General features: G+C 45.0%; 1 protein-coding gene across 2 annotated transcripts in view; it reads right to left on the minus strand.

Annotated features, from left to right (window-relative positions):
• Nucleotides 1-16711, minus strand: part of CD82 (CD82 molecule) — a 39359-nt gene that overhangs the window by 4030 nt on the left and 18618 nt on the right. For both annotated transcript variants that reach the window (XM_071558625.1, XM_071558626.1), the window contains exons 2-6: nt 16055-16136; nt 10647-10719; nt 7404-7528; nt 6172-6246; nt 1312-1419 (exon numbers count right to left, since the gene is read on the minus strand). In XM_071558625.1, the coding sequence (XP_071414726.1) occupies nt 1312-1419; nt 6172-6246; nt 7404-7528; nt 10647-10719; nt 16055-16117 (444 nt within the window). In that variant the 5' untranslated portion in view covers nt 16118-16136. The remainder of the gene's footprint in view (nt 1-1311; nt 1420-6171; nt 6247-7403; nt 7529-10646; nt 10720-16054; nt 16137-16711) is intronic.

Raw genomic sequence — 16711 nt, forward strand, 5'->3', positions numbered from 1 at the left:
AGCACCCGCCTGGCTGCAGTGGGGACCGGCTGGAAAATGGGATGAGGAATACTTTCCATCCAAAGAAACATTTACGTTCTTTACAGCCACGTGATAAAACCGTAGTTGCTGGAGGGAAAAGCGCATTGGGAAGTACAGGACTAAGATCTTATCTTAAGCATGGATCCCAGTGCTTGCATGGTGGTACACAGCAGAAAGGCTAAAGGTAATCCCTCCCTGCTCAGAAAGGAAAAGTAGCCTTTCTGCTATAACAGACATGAGAGCAGAGATACAAATAGTTGAGCATCCACACCAGGACAAGCATTTGGATTCCCAACAAGTGTTGCAAAGATTCAGCCTCCAGAAGAAACTGCCTCTGCCTCTCAAGAGGTTTGGATTTTAACTCCGTGACCGGTCTACAGAATACCCACCCCCTTTCAAATGCTAACTTCAGTGTTCAGAAGGAAGTAGACCCCTAACACTCGACTTCTTCAACCCCTACAAAATCTTCTTCTGTTTCTGCATAAAAGAAGGGCTCAAGCAGGAGCCTCTCTCCTCAGTAGACTCAGGCTTGAGTTCACTATCAAGGAGTTGCAACTACAGTGACAAAACATAAATAAATCATTCTCCTAGGAATAGAAATACTTCAGGTCAACGTTCTGCAGATCAAAGACAAGACAGAGGACAAATGCTATTACTTGTACTTACTACACATCAGTCCCATGCTGGGCACGTATTTAACCACAACAGCCAGCCAGCTCTCAAGCTTGTGGTTTGGCAGTAAACAGCTGTCATGACGCCAGTGTGCTTGAACACTCTCTAGCTGCTCAAGTGCTGACCCTGATGCTAAAACAGAAACCATGGGCAGTTGGATGGCTCCCAAGAATGCTGACACTTGCAGAAGAACCATCACAATAAGCAAGCAACATGCACCAAGTAGTAAGGCAGGTGGTGCTGCTCACTTTCCTGGCAATAAACTAGGGACTTTTTGCTACAAAAATCATATGCAAAGTGGTTTTGACACGTTAGTATTCAAGAGGCCCAGCAGACAAGGAGAAGTGTCAGGGTACCATTTGATAGGCTGGATACATTAGGCCATGCAGCCAATATTACCTAGTTCTAACAGCCAGCATGCAGAAATGGTCCGGCATCTGACCTAGTAGTAGCAAGCAAGACCATTTTCTAGTCTGCAGGCACCAAATCTCAGGCAACTTTGTGGAGCAGCCAGACCAACATGCAGTAACTGTTTCCCTGTTCTCAGCCTAGCTTTGAAGGCCCTTGTCTGAACTGACAAATAACATCAACTACCTCTTGCTGCCCCCCATGACTCACCTGTATTTGCACATAGTCCCATGCATCTTGCAAGTTCCTCTCATCTTCATTCAAAGGGTTGTAAGTTTCAATTAGATTTTTAACTATGTGGGACAATTCTTCTTTCAGCTGGCAAGAAAAAAAGAGGCAGGAGAGTTACTCAGTTCCTTGCAGCCTTTTCTCTGGGGCTTAGAATACATATATGAAGCTTCAGTCACTCTAAAAAGCTAACTGCAATAAGTAACAAGTATGGATAAGGACAGCAGCTTTGTGGCTGTACCAGCCAAAGCACCAGTACGTCTCAGCAAGTCCTTGCCCAGGCACAGGGAAGGGCTACAAACCTGACAAGCAATAATGAAACAGAACTGGGTATGGTTATCCTGCTAAGACACAGACTGAACAACTAACTGCCTGCTCCAGCCAAGAGAGATGTGCAAGGTAGGTGTAAGCTGAAGGACAACACTACCTAAGGACTCACAAAAAATGTGCTTCTAACTATATACTGCAGGCAAGACTCTGGTCCAGAATCTCAGTCACTGCAGTTCATCTCTTGTGCTCAGGGAAGGTATGAGTCACTCTCCTACTCCTGTATGCAGCTGGGTTTTCTGACATACCACTGGTGAAAACTTGTCTTTTTTCACAAGGCCTTATCTGCCTCTGCCCAACTCCTACAACTGCTGCTTCTATATTAAGACAGGAAGTATTACAACTATCTAAACTGCTCATTAATACTCTTATCACAGAGCTCAGGTGTATCAAATCATCCCTTCACCCCCATTCCTTATCCAGAGACATCTACAACATCTTTCAGTTTGATGAGAAGTGCAAGCTACCACCTGGCAGACTCTTTCACCTTCTTCTCCCCACGTTCCTCTGAAACTCTTAACCAGCCTGTACATTACAACAGCTGTTACTTCTAAGGAGAGACCCGGATCACAAGAGGTTGGGAAAAAAGTGTCATTTGACTGCCTGAGGGATGGGTTACAGTTACCTCAGACTGAGGAGTAGGGTGTTCCCATCCTACATATTACCTTTTTGACTGTGGTGCTACAGCTATTTCAAGTCAGTGAAAATGGGTTTTCCCTGTTCTTCTACTATTAAGCATGGTAAATGACCACAGCAAACTCCAGGACACTCACCCAGAGGAAACACTGCCTACTGTTCAGAAAAGCTTTTTTACATCAGCAATATGTCTTCCTAGGAAAATAGGAGCTCAGTTTACTAGGATCAGCTATGTCAGGCCAGACAGATAGGAGCTGCATGACCTTTCTTCTCATGATGTCCAGCTCTTCCCCTTTTAATTACTTCGCTTCCCCTTTTCCTTCCCTTCAGATGAAGGCAACCTGACCTGGTTCTCACTAAAGAGATTGGCCTTGGCTGCTGCCATAAGCCTTATCAGTTACTGAATCTCCGAGTTCCCACCCTCGCCCCTTTCAAACACTGCTGCTCCACAGGCAGAGAGAGGCAAGGACAGCTGGATTTGTTTTCCTACCATGGGCCCATCTAGCCTCTTAGCTATTAGGTCAGATGGAGCATATTGTCACTTCTGCAAAAATGCCAGGCAACGCCTCTGTTCTCCATTCCAGGATCCCACCACAAGTAAAGGACAGGACCTGAACCTGACGACCCCAATCACAGCTGCATAAGGAAGTTGTATGTCTGCTCTTCCCCTACTGTTACACAAGAACAGGCAAGAAGTCTTGCAAACAGCGCTGGTTTCAGCCAGAGAAAAACTCAGGCATTCCTACAAGTTTCAGAAAGTAATCTGAGAAAGGGGGAATATTATGCAAACAATAGCACAGCTCTGGAGAGCACGCACACACACAGGCAGCTTGCTCATGGGTTTAACCAGCAGAACAGCCCTGAGGGAAAACACAGGCACCTGCAGCTGTTCACCCTTAGGCACCTGGCAGAGGAAAAGTGAAAGAGCAACAAGTTAGAAAGGCATATGGAACATTAAGATGGGCTTTCTACACCTCCACCATCTAAGGCCTGTCAGGACTCAGAGCTGTGTGAGACACAAATGCTCCAGGAAATGGCTACCCTTGCTTTCTGAGTTCATGCTGCTTCCCAGCTCTAGCAAGCCCAGTGTCAGCAGGCACAAACCCTGTCATCTCACAGTGGGTGCATTTTAAAGCCTAGGCCCCAAAGCCACAGATCACTGCCAGAAAGCACTAAGGCTGTCAGTCTCCCCTTCACATGGGCTTAGTGAAGAGGAAGGTGGGAAAGCTGAACACCAGAGGCAAGAGGATAGGTCTTCATTCCCAGTCTCGATCACAGATTGAATTGTGCAGGCTTCTTCCACTGTCAGTTATCTATCCTGTTCCCCCATCAGACTCAAGCTAGATCTTTCCTCCAGCATTTTTCGGCATCTAGACTGCACATAATAAAAAGGCTGAAAAAAACAGGAGGGAGCTCTCTCTACCTAGTCACTTCAGATTCTGAAACTAATGCATAGTCCATAGGCCCAGACAAGGCACTGCACACAATCACACAGGCCTGTGAGTTGCAAACAACAACTAGCAAGTAAGGCTTTTCCCAAAACACCACTGGTCTCCTTCATTCAAAGCATTTAGAGCCAAGCTGCAGAGAACTGTGAACTAGGCCAAGAGAGACATTCCCCAGGCTTTCACATGTTTAGGGGCTTGTGATCCACTAGAGGTAGGTGCATAGCAACATTTGGCTCACAAAGCAGAATGCCACTTGGAACATTTCTGATGTTACTATTTTGCAGTCCATAAAAAAAAAACCCTTTCCACAGTTTCAGTCACCAGCAGATGTAGGGAAACGAAATGTTGCATCAACATCCTCCCAGTAGTACTGGGCAATTCCAGTCTGAAGGGGCATTCCTCTAACAATGCCCATGGGAGAGGCAAAACTTTCCTGTCAGGGACTCAGCCTTTTAGTTAGGCTAACTCTGTTTCAGTATACTTTCACATGTCAGGGTGGAGGGGATTTTGCCACTGAAAAGGAACAGATATTCCAACAATGACATCAAGTGAATCTGTAGAAATAAATACTTCAGTTAAGAGAAGTGGAGGAGCAAGTACCAACTTGCTACATTCTGGATTCAAAATCCTTTCTCTCATTCTGTTATTCCTTGTTTCATATCTAACCATGCTCCTGAAGTCAGAAAGAAACACAAAGAAAACAAGAGATACCTAGGAACTAAATGCTGAGCAGTTTCAGTGTGCTTCACTGTGATCTGAGCTGCCCGGGGATGACGCACACCGAGCGAAGCAGAGCGACATGCACTGAAGCGCAGCCTCAAACCACCATGCTGGAGGTTTCAGCCAAGACCTTCCCAAAACAGTTTTTCTTCACGCTTTAGACAGGTACTTTGGAGGATCCCTGAAATAGAAGGGCTCTAGAAAAATCTTTTCTGTAAGTTTTTCCTCACTGAGGGCTGAACAGGACCATCTGTTCAAATCCCAGTTTCCTTGACCATTCTGTCAGATCTGTACAAATGATGATGTCAGTCACACCAGCTCCAAAGCTGTGCAAAATAACATCCAGCACTTTTAATCTCTCCCTGGTTTGATTGAGGTTTAAATGAAAAGCTACATCTTAAAAACTGGGGTTTATTTTAGAGCAGAATGACAACTGGAGGAGAAATAACAGAGGTACAGAATTTCATGGTCTGAAAAGTCACATTTCCCCATTATGGGCAAATGTCCATCCCCACAGCTCCTCCTCTGCGTTAGTCAGAGCCGTTGAGAATCAGTTCATTTAAAGCTCCATCTTTACACACCTGTTAAGCAACATTTTAGTTTCTCCTTCAGCTTCAGCCAGCCCAGAGAGCAAGCTACATTCATACCACATTTGGCAAGGAACCCAGTCAACAGCTGCTCACAGTCACCACCACAGCCACTTGTACAAAGCTCTTATCAGCTATGCTGGTGACAGGCACCTTTCCCCTGCCGCCAAACTTTTCCACCAGGTCCCATCCATAACTTCCTCAGCCACCTGTTTCCTGTAACTGCCTGGCTGAAGGGTTGGCTTAGGAGCAGCAAGCACAGCCATACAGTGGTATAGAGGTATAGTAAAGGACAGGGTTATCCAGAAGAACTGGTACCAGAAGCCAGTAGTGACCCCACAGTTACAACTTTTTCCCACTGCATCTCTGTGGCTCCCAGTTCAGCTGTCAAATAGCTAAAGGCCTGACCAAGCACTGCCTTGGCAAGGGAACCTATAGCCAGGATGGGTTCTTGCAATGCACTTGGGTAGCTCAAAAATTATACCATTTACACTACCAAGCCTGTTGGAGCTCTAGAAGAACACACTGTGGAACTGCATTCCAGACAAATAAGATCCACTTCAAAATATTAAACCACCTGTTTTTAAGCTCCACCTGTAGAACAGAAACTGTGAGATACTTCGGCGGTTTGCTCTTGCAGAAAGAGGACAGGTCTTCCAAGGAGAGTTTTGCATACAAATGCAGAAACAGTGAAAGGACAGAATAAGATGGCAAAAGGAGGGAGACCAGTCAAACAAGCACTCAGGCTGCTAACTCCTCAAGGCACCAGTAATGGCAATATGGTAGTAACCACCGCTAATACATGCCCAAATAGTTGTCTACAGCAGGTTCAAGAGCAGGTGCAGCCTAAAATCCTTTCAGGATTTTCTTTTCACTGTTCCTACTATGCAAAAATAAAGCCTTGCATACCAAACAGAGCTTCATAATATTTGAGAAAGCAGCAGTACTGAAGCAGATACAGAAAAAGCAAACTGCCCAGCAAAGCTGCTGAGCAGGGGTACAGGAAAAGAGAATCTAGTTATGCCTGCTAACAGTATAGCCCAGTTTGAAGGAAAGAACTTCTACATGTTGCCGGTTTTCCCAAGCCAAAAGCAAGGAAAAGATGCACAGTAGGAAACACTTACCATTTCTTTCTGGAAGTAGATGACTAGTCCAGCAGCAACCTGAGTTATTAGGATTATCATCAGGCAGGTGAAGTACTGGAAACCAAAAAGAATGGGTGAACACTATCAGCCCTTAGAAAGCTCTGCACATAATAGCACAAGTTTCATAAGATTTCATATACAAGAGAAATCACAACATTGAGCTAACACCTTTTGTGCCTGCAGACAAACACTGTTGTCAAAAATGCTCTTCCTGGGAAAAGGCTTTACATACAAGCACCCATATCAGACCAGGGCACTTCAGCACTTCTCCTATCAGGCCAACAGGAAGACTTCAGGAGGCAGAGGGTTCACAAGCACTCTCTGCATGCGTCATTCCAGGTGGGACTCCCTCTCCCACCTCTGGCTCCATTCCCACACCACTCTGGCCTCCATCAATTAGACTCTGCCTACTCCAAGTATCCAAAGAAAAATAGAATCAATTTTATAAACCTAGTTTTTTAAAATTGTTTTTAAATTCAATTATTTTTTAAAAATGCCATTTGTTTGGGGATCTAAATTTAAGATTCACCAGCACACTGCTGAGGTTACTTTTAAACAGTGGCAGCTACTACTGTTACGCTAGGAGATGCCCCTAAAACCAGGACACACCATGTGTGCCATACTTCCTATACACATGTGCTCTGAATAAGCCCAAGTCAAGTGGCAGGCTGAAGTGTATGAAGCTAGTGCCATCTTATCTAACACAGACAGAAAACTCCCTATAGATAAACTGTTGGAAGAGAAGTCCTGACATACAGGACATTATTAGTTGAGTCTCTCTCAACTCTTGCACTTTACACAGAAGCTGAACTTTGCAGAACAGCAGGGCACAGTCATTCTTCCTGTTCTCTTTCATTGTGCTTGATACTTGTCCTTCCCCCACTGAGAGCACAACACCAACTTGGAAGTCAGGGTGAGGGGGACAGGGTACAGGGTCACTTGAGGTACTTCCAGTTGGCAGTCTTCAACTCACTGTGTGCAGAAAGTGTCAGTGACATCCCATCTCATTTCACAGAGTTATCATCTCATTATCAGTAGTGTCTGAGGAGCTCTGCGGCAGTCCATTGACTGCTGGAGAATTTAACATGTGCAAATTAAGAAGCAGATCTAAGTTGACCTAGCCAATGTACTGTCACCAGGAGACCAGAGTCACAGTTACAATCCAACAGATATTTTGCAGGAGAGTTATTAAACAGCATGAATATTCTCACCAGACCCAAGAGACATCGAATTTCATTGACTGCTCCAAGACAGCCCAGGAACCCCATGAGCATGGTGAGTGCCCCAACACCAATAAGAATGTATGCACCAGTCTTCAGGGAGGGAGACGACATCTCTGTAGGAGCCAGGAGAGGGAACAGCATTAGCTACTGACAGAAACTTCATCTACCATCACCATTCATATAGCTGTGTCCATATCTACTGATAATTGTCTTTTGTCTTCTGCCAAGGGACTACACAGAGGTGTGCGGAACATAGTGATAGAAGGCTGTTCTGGGTGTCTTCTGATTGAAGACAGACCTTCAAAATCAGCCTGCAGGTCTACAGAGCCTGGAAGGCTCAAGGTCACTCCAAAAAAATGAACCTTGTTTGGAGAAAGTTAACTGCTTACTGGAATTTTACTCCCTCACGAAGGCACTCTGAGTGAGAACAAGATAAAGAATGTTCTACTCCACAACTACTGCCTATTTGCTTCAATTCCCTTTTTGCTATCTTCCCAGAAGCTTTCCTCCAGGTTCTAAAACACCTTTTTGGATCATCTTTTCACTTTAATGCACTACTCTTTGTTCTAGCCATTCTGTTTTTACTTGCCCACTTACAGCCAACAGTGGGACCCACTAATGCTGTGCAGTGAAACATGAGCTACTGCTAGTGTTGAGCACAGATGATGTGACAGTTTACTTGACAAGACAGTGCTGAATGACTTGTGGCCAGGCACTTACTGCAGGCTGCTGCAATGGGTCATGCACAGGTCCTGCAAACAGATGCTATTCCAGGATCAAAACAGGTATCATGCCCAAATTACCTACTTTTACAAAACCTCCTAGCTATTCCCCTGCTATTTTCTGGAATGACTGTGCTCTTGAATGCTCCACAGTTTTTCAGTCAAGTTTAGGTTGCATTATTTTAGCAATGGTGGTGCTGTCAGCCCCATCCTCTCAGCATTTAGTACTGTGAGCAACACAGGAAACCAATGCTTACATTTGAGTTGGTCACTGGACTGTTTCTCGCAGAATAGGATTGGAGATGGCAAGTATGACAGCATAAAAGTTGAAGAGATACTGTCTGGAAATAGTAACTAGAAAACTCATTTATCATTATGAGACATGCTTGAATCTGAAAGCTGCACAGTGTAGGGGAATTCTGGATGTCCAGTGATTAATGAAAATAACATTTTTAGAACTCAGCATTTAGTTTCCTGAACAGAAGTCCCAGGAGGCAAGCTTCCTCTGAGCTCCTCCTGAAATACATTAAAAGACCAAACAAATACAGACTCATCCAGACTCACCTCTCTCCACTTCTGATACCTGGTGGAAGTCACTAGCTTCCAAACCTTTTCCCCATAATATGCTGAACAAGGAAAGGTCAGTTATCAAAATGTGAACCAGATCCATTTGCCACACAAGTCACTTCAGCCTCGATTAATTTCCAGGCAAGACTCTCCCTGGCTGGACATACACCACAGAAACCAGGACCCTGGTTCCTTCACCAGTTCTGTGACTCCTCCTATCTGGGTTAGGTGGTGATACTGCAAAGCATTTACTGAACTAGCATCCTTACAAGAGTGGCCTTCACAAGTCTGTATTATTCCCTCCCTCAAAATCAGCTCAGCCATTATACTCTAAGTGTTCAAGTGCCTGGGCTGCAGCACCTCCACAGTGCTAGAAAGCTGCTGCTTAGTCAACTTCCCATTAGAAGAAAGAAAAAGGTATTTCCAACTCAAAAGCCCTTTGGTGAACTCACAGTGTCAAGACACCAAGAGCCACACTTGCACTTCTGATCTACAACAGTCTTGTCTTGCAAGAGAAGGCTATGTGAGCATTCAATTCCTGCTCTTTTCCTGTTGCTCTGTGTTTTCCCCTGCACTGGGAAGGCAGCCAAGCAAGTACAACAGGCTCCTTTGGCAGCAGCTGGAGTGCCCTGCTGTGCCGAGCTCCTTCCCTGATGCCTAGGTCACTAAAGCAAAGGGAAAGAGGGGCAAGGCATGGGAAAGGAAGTGAGGGGGCAGGGAGAAAGAGCTGATACTGGAAATCGCCAGGAAGGAAACAAAATCCTTAAATGCTCTGTTAGCAGAGATTCCGAGTGAAATGGGAAGAAGCTGAGCCAACCTCGGGAACTTCTATCTCCACAACTGGCTTTAACACCCATCAACCTGAGGGAACAGCTGCTAGCCCGCTAGTATTACGCATACCTCAGGCCACATGGAGTGCTGCGAACAGCCAGGCCCCAACATGCTCCTTTTAGGCTGTGTGTATTAGAAGTTTGATTCTGCTCACACTCCCACTTTATTAACTAACACTCCTGTTGTGCTTTGTGACCTTCAAGTACTGTAAGTAGCAAGCCAGACACCATAGCACAAAAACAGAGCAGGCAGCAGTATCTTCATATGTGGTATTAGCAGAGGGTGGCTCTCCACCCAGCATCTTCCAAAGCTAGGCCAGAGTGTTCAGCAGGGAGATAAAGCCCTTTGCAGAATCAGTGTCTTTGGGAATAGGACTATTGACATTATAATGGCATTACTGCTCAGTTTCTGGGGCTACAAGCTGTATGCACACAGCCCTCTTGCAGCATCTGAGGCTGGTGCCAGACTCAGCAATTCGGGAGGCAGTGGCAATAAGTAACCAGGCCCACCAAGCAGAAAAGTTATTTGAAGTCCTCTCTAGGAAAAAAAAAGTGCAAAAGAAGAAGAGCTTGTGAAAGATGGAGCCGAGCTAATTATTTGGTGAAAGTCCACTTACAGTCCTACAAAGCCCAGGCTCTGCTAAGCCATTTTTCTGATTGTTGCAAAAAGCAGACCCTCTGTTAAGACTCAAGTCAAATTTCTTGGCATGGAGGACTCACACAGCAAAACTACATTAAGGGATTGTGGGTCTTTGCACATGATGGTAGTAAGGAAGCTGTGGCAGAAACACAGAGCATGCAGTGAAAATAGGACGAAATACTAGTCCCTATGTTTAAGATGAAATATTTGGATTGCTGGTTGAAGTGGCAATGGTCTGACTCGGTCTGACCGTGGTGTTGCAATCTACAAGACTAGGAGGAATGCTGCGTCCCCAGGGTTACTCCCTTTCACCCTGTCCTTGACAGGAGTCCCATCTTGCTAAAGACCATGTTACTGCTCAGGCCACAGACCATGCACAAAAGTACTGCCATTCCTAGTCTACATAGTGGTGAAACACAGCCTTAGACTAGAGTCAATTCAGAAGAATAAACATGAAAAAACATGGGCTTACGTAGAACTGCAATGAAACTGGTTTTGTCAGCCAGAATCCATATGCCAAACCCCAGAATCACAGCACCCAGGATCTGAAAAAGCAAGAACAAAACATACATAGCCGGTTTATTAGCTTAGACAAATAAGAGGAGGCAGTCACCATTACCCATATTTCCAGACCAAAAACAATCATTCCTTTGCTGTTCCCACCCATTTCCCCCATGATACTCCTCCCAGAGTAAACAGGATTAGCATGACTCCAGGAAGAATGTCTCAGCCAACTGCACAGGAGCCCCAAGATTTGCTTGGCAGTCCTTCACACAGTATTTCAATAATACATGATATTGTATAGAAGGACCATTCAAAACAGTCAGAGGAAAAGACGCCCTGCTGTTGAAAATTGTTGTCAGATGCAAAAGGTAAGTGCATTGCTTCTGTGAAGAACCAAGGAAGAAAAAATGCATGTGATTTTAAAGATTTTTTTGAATAGAGAAACCCATGACTATGGACCCAGGCTGGGAGCCAGCTGACAAAGGGTTAGATATCTGGCAGCTGGAACCTTTCCAGAAGGGAAATCTTTGCCTTGTCAGGCTCTGTTATAATGTTATGACTTCAAACCACAAACACAAAAAAACCCCAGCAGCAGATTCCCTTGAACAAAGTGTGTTGCCCCTTCTAAAGCCAAGTTTAGGCATTTGCCTTGGCCCCTACTTTATGCCAGAATACTCCACCACCTCAAGCCAACATATCTTAGTCCCAATACAAAATCAAGAGTTATGAAACTCCTCCATGAAATGGCCTCTGCCTTACTCACCACAGAGTCCTATCTAGGACAAGGATTAGCAGAGCAATACGCCTCTCTGAGGACTCAGCTGAATCCAGACACTGAATTGAGAAGTCAAGCAATACACAGTCTTCCCATCTAACTTTGAAAGGTGGAGGGAAGCATGCTGTGTTTTGCTTGCAAGTATCACCATGTTTTATACTACACTGTGAGGTGTTTTTATGTAGATGATTCCAGTTCCCAAATTAGGGTAAGGGCAGCATTATACACATAATAAAGAAAATACACTGTGAAGCCTAGAAGTCTGCAGTTTTGATAGGAAGCTCAAACTTGTGCTGGTCAGCCAACTAGGAGAGGCAGAAACTGGAAACCACTTGTGCAAAGGTCTAAAATAGACCTTGAAGAAACAATAGAACAACAAGAATTGCAAGTGAAATGCTTCCAGAGGACATGAAATGCAAGCAGCAGCAGCAGCAAGATTTCGGAAAGGATTAAGTGAAATAAATTAACAGGGCTGAAGAGAGATTGCAATTCTGTGCTTCATTAGAGAATGTCCTGATACTTGGGATGCCAAATCACCACCTAAAGCAAACTGGCAGAGAGGGTTGTATGGACAGGTCTTGGCCCCACATTTTGAAAGTTTGCACTGTGCTTCAGCCCTGGGGACAGGAGTATAAAGTCATCAAGCAAATTCCCATCTATGAAGATGGATGGATCATGCTGACTCATTCAGAAAAAAATGCAGCTGCTGTACCCCATAAAAAAAGAATGCCCTCTTGTCTTATGTCCCTACATGTTGCACTCACAACACTCAATCTGATAATCAGTCTAGAAAGGCCCCTTCAACATGCAACAGCTTGACACCTAAAAAATTCCTCTCAAACTTGGTAGTACCAAGAACTGCTGAATGGACAGTTTGAGGCAGTCTCACATTTAAACCATAGTCTCAATAAATATTTGTCTTAACAAAGATGCAAGCCAGGCTGTATGTGGCATCTCTTTTGGTAAGCTGACCCTGAAACATTACTTAAGTTTTGCCGTTGCTGACAAAACACAGAACAGCAGCTGAGCAAAGTTCCTGAGAAGTTATTTGTTACAAGGTGCTCAGACTATCCAAGGCCTGTTTTCACTCTGATTTTTGCTCCAGTCCACAACTCATACATTTGTCGGGAGCTGCTGTGGAAAACACCACAAGGGGAAGGCAGGAAGATAATAACCACAGGGAGAAAACACTGTGCTATTAAAAAAGGTATATTTACCTCTTAGCAGGATAGTATCTCTGCCCAGCACCTTCAAGAGTTTGCATTGCATAGCAAGGTGGCTTCTGCCAGTGCCTTGGCTTCAGACCCTCCATGGAAGAAATCACATCTGCTTAGCATGGAGTTTAATTCCTCTGCTCCATTGCTGTAAACTCCTGAAGTAGGGAACAGATGTTTCCCCTTCTCCCTTGGGGGGTGGAAGTTTCACCCCAAATTTCAGCAAAATGTCATTCTACACCCAAGCCAGAAGGATGCAGCTCCCTCAAGGCAGGGTCAGCAGTTTCCCCCAGAGAACCAGTCAAGAGGGGATTGGAAAAACTGAGTTGTGACAGAGCTGAGTCGTTTTTCTGGAAATTGCACCTGGGGGTTTCCAGCTGTCCTCCCCCAGCACAGCTTTCCTTCACACTCAGATTGTGTGAAGTAACACTGAGCCTGGCACAGGTTCCAACAAAAAGGCTCCTTAAGTCCAGGCTTTGCTTTAGGTAGTAGCGTTCTGCTGCATTTAGAGAAGGGTTAGAAGTAGGACAGAAAATTATATATTCTAAACAAATAGTTTCCAGAGACTGTTGAACTTGTCTCACAGAACTGTTTTGTCTTTAAGGAGAAGTATGTGCTATGGCACATGTCTGCTAGCCAAGGTAGATGTGCTAAGTTCTGATGAGAGAAACTAAGATTAGGCTCCAAGCTTGTGGTGTTTTGGTATCTTTTCTAGCAAGCAGGCAAAGAGTCCAAGTAACCTTCTTCCTTGTAATCAAAGCAGGTCAAACCCTTCCCTGAAGGAAGGCTCCAAGACTGAAAAATACCACTAAGTCCCTGAACTACTTCAGCTATAGCCAGTAACCTTCTCACAGACCTCAAACTGTCGAGCAGTGCAATTTCAATGATTAACTTCTAAAAAGAATCACCAGCATGTCTCTAAAGGCTTCAACTGCCAGCAAGGCTGAAGAATACACTTCAGACAGCAAGGGCTCGTGTGCACAGGGAGCAATTACATAGGATCAGGTCAAGGTCCAGAGCAGACACAGAGCTTCGTCATCAGCATTAACGTTCACATTTGCACAAGCACTCCCCTCAACAAAACTCAGCAGCTTCAGGACACCACCCCAGGATATGCAAAACCTGTCTGTGCTGAGAGCTCACGGCAACTCAACACAAGCAGTTTCTCTGCTAGATTAGTATTGATCTGCCATGTTGTATAAGCTCAAGAATCACCATGCTCCCCTTCCCAATTCAGACTCTGAAAAACCATAATGGAAAAACTCCTCAGGTCAACTACTTTCTATGATGGCAAAAAAGTAATGAATGCCATTTAACACCTGGCATGTGTAATAAGCCTGCCATCAAGACAGAAGCATGCTCAAAATCTTCACTTCAGAGAACTATCAAGCTCCCCTCAGAAGACAGTGGCTTTGGAGACCTCACATGCCAGACCAGCCTGAGGTGAAGACAGCGCCCATGCTGTATGGCTGGCTTAGAGCTCATTTAAAGCAGCTTCTCCCTTCAGTCAGAATAGACCTTCTCACATACATCCCACCTTAAAGCTGTTACTCTCCAGGTCCATCTCAGTACACCACACCAGCCTTCCACAAGAGGGATAAGGGCTGGGTGCTACACCAGAGGAGTTGGTTTAAAGCAGCATGTGCAGAAGACAAAGAACAGTAGCTTCCCATCACTTGCCACCCAGAGAGGAGCACTCAAGCCTCCTCAGGACCCAAAGTAGGATTCAGCACCCACCATCCTCTCAGTCTTGCAAAATATAGGAAAACACAGCACAGATGTGGGTCAGCCCAATAAAGCAGTTCAGCTCTGCCTCCTGAGAGCATATCCATCCCAATAGCCTGCCTGCAACCATGCCTGGCTTAGCAAAAAAAGGGAGAAAAAGGCAACATGAAATAGAGATGTCACAATGACCATTGACAGCATTCAGCAAAAACCAGTGACACTATCGTAAGGCACTGTAGCATTTCAGGCTGTCATCCTTCCCCTTTCCCCACATGCTAGGCTGGCTTTCTTGACAAGAGATTTTTTTATACAGAGATTAGCTCATGAACTTGGACCTAGGATTAGGCATAAAGGAAAACTAGACAGTGCCCAGGTACTGGGCTTCAGCAAGACTCAAACACTGCATTAAGAAATACAGCTTTGCTTCCCAGGGTAGAGTGGTTGTTACATACTGCTTAAAATTTATCACCTCTTCAAGAGAGGAGATAGGCTGGACGCTAATGTCTTCAGAGGAGTCCTGCACTAACAGGGGGACAGACCTGGACTCAGATGAATTTTTCTTATTTTTAAAATGGACTAAATCATACTCTGAAAGACCTAGTAGCACTTCAAAATCTTTCCTTTCCTCTCTCTCCCAAGAATTTTCCCCATGGATGCTCTAAGATCCCCTGACTTTGGGCTCACAGATGACAGCTCTTAGGATGGAAGGAAAATGCAGAGAGCAAAGAGCAAGGACAGTAGGCCAGGGGAAACCTGATCCAGATGTACCTCAAGTACACCCCGTGTGCTAGCAGCATAGTGCAGCCATGCAGGAAGCAAGAGTGAAGCTGTGTGCAGCAACCGAAAGCTGTGCTCACCTTATCACACTTCATTTCCCTTCCTTTCTCTCCCAGCCTGACCCTTCCTTCTTCTTACACACTGCACAAAGGGTAACAATATCAGAGAGGCTATTTTCTTGCTGAAATGTGGAAAGCTGAAACCTTTCACTTCCCCACTACACCATTCCATGCAAGTTGGCATCACCAACAGTACCATCACCTTCCACAAGACACACAATATCTAAGCTTCAAAAAGGGATGCATGCACAAATGTGCATGGGCCTCCCAGATCCACTCTGTTCCAAAAAGAGTTCATCTTTCACTAAGCCTCACACTTGGAAATAACTGCACCCAGTGGGCTGCTTCATTTCCCCAAGAAGGTTGCCCAGTCATCTTGTTAAAAATCAAAACCAGCCACTGGGACTCAAACAAAATTAGAGTTGTTGTTAGAAGCCTGCCTGGCCTATTTAGGAGGGCACTGCTGTTGCTTGGCAGGTTTTGTAGCTTTGCTACGTAGGGACAATTCAGCTGCTGCTCCAGATGTGTCAGAGAAAGTTACAACTACTCCCCTTCCAAAAAGAACCCGTAACTCCTCTTTCCCTTCTCAATGCAGGAAGGGAGCATTGGAGACAGCAGGTGGGTTCTGGGAGTGGTGCTGCTTGGCATACCTGAGACACATACAATAGCTCTGACATCTCTCAGCTTCAGGGATTCCCTCCCTCCTTCCAAAACTGTGGCTATTTTATTTAATGAACACACTGGGCCAACATCCATTAAAAAACACCTTCCAGCTAATTTGGGTCCAGGCCTTCCTTTCAACTCCACAGATGCCCACAATACTTACAAGGAACAGGAGATTGAAGAGGAAGAGGAAGTATTTGGTGACTTTTAGGCAGCCAGACCCCATCTTCTTTCACTTATGAGACCTAAAGAGAAAGTAGACAGACAACCAGTTATGTTACAGACAGGTCCTCTGGGCAGCTTTAGAGCAACACTCTTACCCTGTGCAGAGCTCTGGACATCTAGTGGGTCTCAGAGCATATGCACAGACAGCACGTGCTCCACAGAATACCCAAGTTGCCTTTTCAGGACAGTAAAACAAGACACCGCCATCACTGCAGTCAAGATCTCTTGATCTTGTGCTGGTAGCACTTGACAGAGTGCTACCAGCAGTTACCAAAGAGATTTAATCACAAATACCTTGCTAATTTCATCACTATTTATATAAACTTTGCAATAGTAGCATCAACTAAAACACCATCTCTAGCTACCACTCCTGGTGGTGAGAAGTGATGTAAATTTCTTCAATTTTCTGAGAGCAAAGAGCTTAGAAGCTAGAAAAAAGTCCCACAAACCAACTCCACTGCTGAAATAAGCCTTCTACTGAGGAAGCAGCACAGCTGAGCAACACATAAGAACTCGTGGGGAACATCTCAGAGGTCAAGAGAGTACAAAGAGAGACACAGAGCTCCTGAATTAAGTCCAGTGGAAGGCAACAAAG

The sequence above is a fragment of the Pithys albifrons genome, chromosome 6 (genome assembly GCF_047495875.1).
Source record: "Pithys albifrons albifrons isolate INPA30051 chromosome 6, PitAlb_v1, whole genome shotgun sequence".
NCBI lineage: Eukaryota > Metazoa > Chordata > Aves > Passeriformes > Thamnophilidae > Pithys > Pithys albifrons.